Here is a 7,064-nt window from a genome sequence, read left to right as displayed (position 1 = left end):
CTGCTGCACAAATGTAACTCATTAGTAATGCTCGGGAAAAAGTAACATTGTAAAATCAAATGCACACACTTATAATATATATATATATATATATATAAGTGTGTGTGTGTGTTAAATTAGGAATTATATATATGTGTGTGTCAAATGTAGAATGTATAATACGTTCATTATATATATATTTTTTTTTCGTGAGCTGAACTTAAAGATCTAAGACTTTTTCCCATGGACACAAAAGGCCCATTTCTCTTGAATATTGGTCACAAATCTGTCCGAGTCTGTGTTAGTGAGCACTTCTCCTTTGTCGAGATGATTGCACAGGTGTGCCTTCAGCCCCGTTGGCGCGTCAAGCGACAAAAACTCACTGAAGTCTGGCCGCTGAAGTCGGTTACGATGACGAACTGCAGTCCGGTCGAGACCCCGATGGGGACGGTTTCCACAAACCTTGTCCGGGTGGCTGGTCTCTGACGGCCTCGGAGGTCCTGGGGCTGCGGCTGTCGGATCTACTGTCAAATTCTCTCGGATGCCTTTGGAGACGGCTTATGGTAGAGAGAGATCAACATTCAGTTCACAGGAAACAGCTCTGGCGGGCAGTCCTTTTGCATGGGCCCTTTAAAACTCTCAGCATCTGTGGCATTGTGGCGCCTGATAAAACTGAGCGTTTGAGAGGGGCCTTTTATTGAGACCAGCCTAATGATCATTATCACACCTGTGAGGTGGATGGATCATCTCGGCAAAAGGACAAGTGCTCACTAACACAGGTTTACACAGATTTGGTAACAACATTTGAGAGAAATAGGCCTTTTGTGTACATAGGAAAAGTATTAGATCTTTGAGTTCAGCTCACGAGAAACAAAAGTGTTGCGTTTATAATTTTTTTCAGTATGTGTGTGGGTATAGATGATAGATAGATAGATAGATAGATAGATAGATAGATAGAGAGAGAGAGAGAGAGAGAGAGAGAAGCATCTAAAGCATGTAAATATTATGTCTACACTGAAAAAAAGTATAATTTTAACAGTAAAAACACTAGACATTTAATATAATTTTACATTAACATGCTGTCAGTTATTTAGTTTTTAGAAGTAAACAGAACAAATCGATGTATGATTTACAGTCAAAAACTAAACTGATACTGCTTGACACTTCACATTTGAAAGCATTTTGCTTAAATAATCATGTTTTTAAATGCTTTCGTTATCGGTTGTGTGCATTTGGACATTATGTTAGGTCTTTTGTTGTTTAATGAATGTTTATTGCGCTATTTAAGTGTTACCATGTTTGAGCTTGGAGTCTTCTTCTGACTTTTTCTTTCACATCCATTATTAAGGTCACTATCAGATACAAAATAGTTTTTAATAGCGGTGTGCACTGTAAAAATGTGATTGCAGTTTTTCTGTATTTTTTATTTATTTTTATTTTTTACAAAATTATTCTGTCAACCGCAGCTGCAGAAATAGTTTTGTAAAAACTACAGTTTTTTTTTGTTTTGTTAGATTCTCTTCTACAAGCCACGTTCACGTTCAGTTAACGATCCCATTATTTAAGTTTAGTAATGACGCACATGTCAGGACGGAAGAAACCTCCCACTGCCTGTTTAAAAGTGTCTTCTTGCAGTGTGAAAAACGTCCTTCGGCAGTCATCTTTTTGGTAAGAAACATGAAGGCGTTCTGCGCTGCTTGCATCCTGTCTCTTCTTACTCAAGGTAAGCCTGATCGTTTATTCAAGCTGTTCTCAACTTTTCTCACTTTTTTATGAAAGTGCCGCGACAGTTACGGACCCTTCACGAAAAAGTTCTTCACGGTGAATAACGTTTCTTCGTAAATACTCTTCAGGCTGAGAAAAACGACTTTATTTTTCCCTGATCTGCTTAACTGAAAGGTTCTCTGGGGAACCAAAAGTGATCCATCTCTGCAAAACCCCTATCTTTTGGTAACTTTTTCTCTGTCTTCTCTTGTCATCCGCAGGAATGGCACTGAAGTGTAACCTGTGCGTTTCCAAAGGGAACGGGGTCGCGTGCGCTCCATCGGTGCAGACGTGTCTTTCCCACATGATGGCCTGTGGAAACATCACATTTAGAGCCGTTTTGACGGGTGAGATCTGCAGCCACCTCAACTCTTAAACGCATAGTGCAGAAGACTTATGTGCGTTGTCTCCACAGCTCCACCTTCAATCCGTTCCTGCATAAGCATGTCGGCCTGCTTGAGCTACCTGCTCGCTCCAGAAGTGACGGCCGCGTGCTGCAGGACTGACCTCTGCAACTAAACCAACGAACCCGAGTCACCGAAGACGTACGCTTTAGCCCAACTCTACCTTTCCGTAATCGAACTACAACGACAACGATTTGCAAACGAAAACGTTACAAACAGCAATGGTGTGTAACTTTTAGCACGCTGCAATAAAAGCGGTCAGGCAGTGTCTGTTGTGGTCACACAAAATGTATCACTTAAAAAAATTTTTGGAGTTAATAATGAATAGTAAACGACATCTGGGGATGGAAAGTCAGCGTGTGGCTAGATTTATTTTTGGCAGGAAGCAAAAAAATAATGCTGTGAGGAGATACCATGCCGAAACGCCGCCTTTTTTGGAAATACCCGAATAAATAAAACTTTCAGTGGACATAAACTCCATTAAACAGTTTTGGAAGTTACGTGATGTGCTTTACGACCACTGTAAAGGCAGCGAGTCTAACACAGGCGGCTTAAAATGAACCGAAATGAGGTCCACCCTGCCCGAAACGCGCGCGTCAGTCGCGACTCTTTTAAATGACTCGTTTTAAACGATTCTTTTTAAATGACTCAGCATCGTGTTTCGAGGTAGCGCTCTTTTTAGGTAAGACTTTTTCTTTGTCACTCACCAAAAAAAAGGATAGCTACTGCAGCATTTCTTCTTGCATAGGTGTCACGTGTCGACTGAAAACTCGTTACAGTTCGAGGCTGAAGTGCCTCAAATAGATAGTTATGCGTTTCAAAGAGTTTCAGACGGCGCCATCTCCTGGACAACAGACAGATATAGACACGGGGCGGGAGTCGAGGCCATCCCTTTTCGCTACTGATCATCAAAACAAAGCATAAAATAACGTAATGGCATGATGAATTAAAATAGTTCATCAAAATAACTGCATAAATAGCCTACACGTTGGCGCATTCATTACATGTTAATGCAATTCACAATCTGACCAAATAGCAAGCATTTCCTGTGATTTATTAAAATTAAAAGTTAATGTTAATTAACTAACGGCACTTAGGATAGACTATCTTGCCAAAAAAATATAGATAGATAGATAGATAGATGCAAAAGAACTTCTAAAATGAGGTATAAATGTGAGAAATCTATTAGTTTGCCCTTTTTCATTTTTAAGTACAACATTTCTTTAATATGCAAATCGCACTTTGACTATTTTATATAATAATTATGCGAGAACGGTAAGGAACGTTTTGGCGGTTTATAAAGCGGAGCAGCATTTCTCTTTAATATGCCGCACGTTTATGCGGCTCCGTGCCGGTTTTACGCAGCCTGTTTCCAAAACGTGCCTTTGAAATAAGGAGAGATAAAATCGAACAAAGAAAAATATATGAACTATAAATAAAATCGAATGACAAAAATACGACAGTCGCTATGTCGGACAATAACAGGCGTCCAGGAATCAGACGATGAAAGAAAAGGGAAGCGGGTAAACTTAAGAAAGAATATTTTTTTATTTAATTTTAGACTAATAAATATTTGGTCTGTCAAGGCACTTCCAACATAAGGCCATTAAGTACTTCTTCTGACGGATAACCTCTGTGTCAGACGATCTTAAAAAGAGTTACACATCTACCTGCTCCACAAGAGCACGTCAGCATACGACACGAAGAGGAAAAAACACGACAAAATATACAGCAGCTTCGTTCCGTGATTTCATGTGGCTTTAGGGAATCGGGATAAAACGTGGCGTTACCGGGTCCGTGGCGATATTAAAAATAATTACAGCAGACCTAATAGCCACGAGTAATTAGAAACTGTTCCTCGAATTAATTAGGCTACAAAAGTACATGTAGTTCGTTAAAATTACCCAGCGCTTATTTGTTGCAATTACCGACCGCCATTAGCCTAATTTTCCCTGTGAATGCCGTGTAAACGTTCGTGTTTGCGCGAGTCGTTTCAAAGCGGAAGAAGCCGTCGGACGAACGTTCTTAAGACAAATAATACATCCCATAGGACACGGGTCCGTTAAATAGTCCTGGCATCGGGACGGGCCGCGGGAAAGAGGCCGGAGGTCCGTACAGAGACGACGGGGATCCCAGAGGGAAGGGCAGCGCGAAAGGGGCCAGAAGCGGCTTGGAGGCGCATTTGAACTTCTCCAGCTCGGCCTCCTGGAGTCTCTTGGCCTTCGCCCTCCTGTTCTGGAACCAGATCTTGACCTGAGTCTCGGTGAGGTTGAGGGAGCTGGAGAACTCGGCCCGCTCGGCGATGGAGAGGTACTGTTTCTGTCTGAACTTGCGCTCCAGGGAGAGCAGCTGGGAGGTGCTGAAGGGCGTGCGCGGCTTGCGGTTAGTCTTGTGCTTGCGTAAGGTGCACGGCGTTGGGCTCGGGAGACCTGGAGAAACCGGACAAATAATAACAGTATGTAAAAAAAAAATTATTCGTTAGAAAGTCTTTAAATGCCTTTGGTTTTCACCTCGTGCATTACTGAAAACCTTGTTTGCTTTCTTGCGAAACCATTTCAAATCTGGTTTGAAGGCCTGTCTGTTTTTTTAGATACTTTAGCATAAAAATTTTGCTGCCAAACAGAAATTTTATGCAATATCTATCTATCTATCTATCTATCTATCTATCTATCTATCTATCTATCTATCTATCTATCTATCTATCTATTAAAACGGTCGTTTCACAATAGCACGTATAGCTCTTGTTTTTAAATAAACTATTTTTACTTTTTTTATTTTTACTTTTATTGTTTAATGTTCAATAGATAAATATTTTTGTTGTCGTTGTTGTTTGCGCACTATTTTTATTATAGTAGCCCAGCAGGGATTATTTATTTATTTATTTTTAAAAAAGGTGCAATAATTAAAATAAATATGGATTATTTATTTATTTTCAAATATTATGTTCTTTCTTTCTTTTTATAACATACAACTAGTCTACAAAAATGCTGAATAATTTAATAAACAAATGTATTTATCCTTTCTTTTTCAAAAATATTATTTGCCTAAAATACACAGGTCTGTTTCCCGTTTTGTCATTTTGGTTAAGGTACCAATACACACGAACATCAAAGTACTGTTCTATGAAATAATGTATTTATTTATAATTAAATATTTATGTTGTTTTTTTGTTGTAAATGTAATTGCATGTAAATGTAGTAGGGAACAGGCTACTCTCTGCGAATAACGAAGGTAAAGGTGATCGTGCATTAAAACGTTGTTCTGTTTGCAGTGTTTTGCAAGAAAGCAAAACTCAGTTATGACTGTAAGGACGAGGAAAGACTTACGAGGAGGAGATGCGAAAGATGAAGAGTTCGACCAAGTGCTCTGTTCCTTATCGCTCAGTTCTTCGCTGTCGTCGTTTAGGCCGTCCGAAACCCCCGACAAACTGTCCACAGAAACTTTGGTTTTGTCCGCAAAGTAAGTCCTTACTAAGTCCTGTCCCAGTCCCGGTCTCGCCGGGGAGCACGCGACCTGGCAGCTGGATTTGGCCATCAGGGATTCAACGCTGAACGGGAGGTACGTCTTCTTCACTTTATGTCCTGTGTCGCCGGTCATGTCTCTCGGCTTTCGACTTTCCTCGCTGTCCGAGTCCGACTTCTCTTGAGCTGTCGTCTCAACGGGTCCCTTAGGAGGATTCATCGCGAACCACCCGCCGCAAAGTCGTCCCAACAATTTCTAACAGGCTGCGGTCCTGCGCTGCCTCCGCCGCACTTATAATAGTTCGCAAACCGCGCTCCGCCAATCAGCGCGCTCGCTCTTCCAGCTGACCTGCGGAAGCCTCGATCTGATTGGTCGGAACGTTCCCCTGGGGCCCTCGCGGACCAATCACGAGCGGCCCCTTAGAAGTCATGTGGTCAAGTTGACACCGAGACATCAAGGGGATGTTGAGAAAAATGAGTACTTAATCGCGGATGTCTTGCTGAGATGATGTATAGATGGCCTCGGGGCTCTTGACTCTTTGGAGCACAAAGTAGACCAATTTTAGCCCAATTAAACAGTGGGGAAGCGCTCGGAGTATCTGTATCCGACTGTTGAGAAGTCATTGAAAAGGCACAATGGAATTACTCCGCACCAAAACTTCGGGAATACACGGTAAACAAGAAAACCGGAATGTCTCGTTCGCAAAGTTACAGTTTGTAAATGTTGTTAAGGAATTATTGTCACGTAAATAAATACAAATAAATGTAGGTTATAGCCTGTAGCCAACAACAACAACAACACCCACCCACCACACACACACACACACACACACACACACACATATAGTCTTACATAATACTATAATAATATAAAATGACTTGAATACAGCTTTTAGACTATATATATATATATATATATATATATATATATATATATACACACACACACACACACACACACACACAACAAATGTAACAATTTTTTGATTAAAAATCGACTTTTTAGAGGCAAAATAAAATTAATAAATAATCTAAAAGTGTTTTCAAAGGTTATAAACTGTTCAAGCCCCCTTTTCTCTCTCCCTCTCTATGTAGAGTCTACATTTGAAGTGGATCAAAATAGTTATTCAAAGTTGTCCTAAGACAAAAATGCAATTTTGGTTTTAGGCTTTAGGACAACTTTGATGAAAGGTTTTGATCCACTTTAAATGTTTACTACTACACACACAGGCTACTGTATATATATATATATATATATATATATATATATATATATATATATATATATATATATATATATATATATATATATATATATATATATGAGCCTACTATACACTAAAAGCAATATTATGTTTTCTATTAAAAAAAGGTTTATTTATTTTCTTTTTTGAAAAAGCATTTCTTAAGTATATGGAAACTTTTCATGGTTGCTTTATTGAGAAAAGCTTTTGTG

General features: G+C 39.7%; 2 protein-coding genes across 2 annotated transcripts; one reads left to right on the top strand and one right to left on the bottom strand.

Moving 5' to 3' along the window:
• The first annotated feature begins 240 nt into the window (after nucleotides 1-240).
• On the top strand, nucleotides 241-3,093 carry si:dkeyp-80c12.8 (uncharacterized protein LOC107963954 homolog). Its single transcript, XM_043232803.1, has 3 exons — nucleotides 241-1,702; nucleotides 1,965-2,090; nucleotides 2,159-3,093. Exons 1-3 carry the CDS (start codon nucleotides 1,657-1,659, stop codon nucleotides 2,260-2,262), a joined length of 276 nt encoding a protein of 91 aa, XP_043088738.1. The 5' UTR covers nucleotides 241-1,656; the 3' UTR covers nucleotides 2,263-3,093.
• Nucleotides 3,094-3,680: 587 nt separating this feature from the next.
• msx1b (muscle segment homeobox 1b) lies at nucleotides 3,681-5,876 on the bottom strand. The gene is made up of 2 exons (XM_043246758.1): nucleotides 5,474-5,876; nucleotides 3,681-4,576 (listed from the first exon to the last, which is right to left on the bottom strand). Exons 1-2 carry the CDS (start codon nucleotides 5,826-5,828, stop codon nucleotides 4,173-4,175), a joined length of 759 nt encoding a protein of 252 aa, XP_043102693.1. The 5' UTR covers nucleotides 5,829-5,876; the 3' UTR covers nucleotides 3,681-4,172.
• Between the last annotated feature and the right edge of the window lie 1,188 nt (nucleotides 5,877-7,064).

Source organism: Puntigrus tetrazona, chromosome 1 (assembly GCF_018831695.1).
Source record: "Puntigrus tetrazona isolate hp1 chromosome 1, ASM1883169v1, whole genome shotgun sequence".
Lineage (NCBI taxonomy): Eukaryota > Metazoa > Chordata > Actinopteri > Cypriniformes > Cyprinidae > Puntigrus > Puntigrus tetrazona.
The sequence above is the reverse complement of the archived record's forward strand: the minus strand, read 5'-3'. Positions and strand labels throughout refer to the sequence as shown.

Bases quoted from the DNA above. Each gene is read 5' to 3' on its own strand.
- si:dkeyp-80c12.8 (XM_043232803.1), top strand. From the start codon at position 1,657: ATGAAGGCGTTCTGCGCTGCTTGCATCCTGTCTCTTCTTACTCAAG. The intron at 1,703-1,964 runs GTAAGCCTGATC...TGTCATCCGCAG, and splicing joins CCTGTCTCTTCTTACTCAAG to GAATGGCACTGAAGTGTAAC. The intron at 2,091-2,158 runs GTGAGATCTGCA...TTGTCTCCACAG, and splicing joins ATTTAGAGCCGTTTTGACGG to CTCCACCTTCAATCCGTTCC.
- msx1b (XM_043246758.1), bottom strand. From the start codon at position 5,828: ATGAATCCTCCTAAGGGACCCGTTGAGACGACAGCTCAAGAGAAGTCG. The intron at 4,577-5,473 runs GTAAGTCTTTCC...CGGTTTCTCCAG, and splicing joins ATCTTTCGCATCTCCTCCTC to GTCTCCCGAGCCCAACGCCG.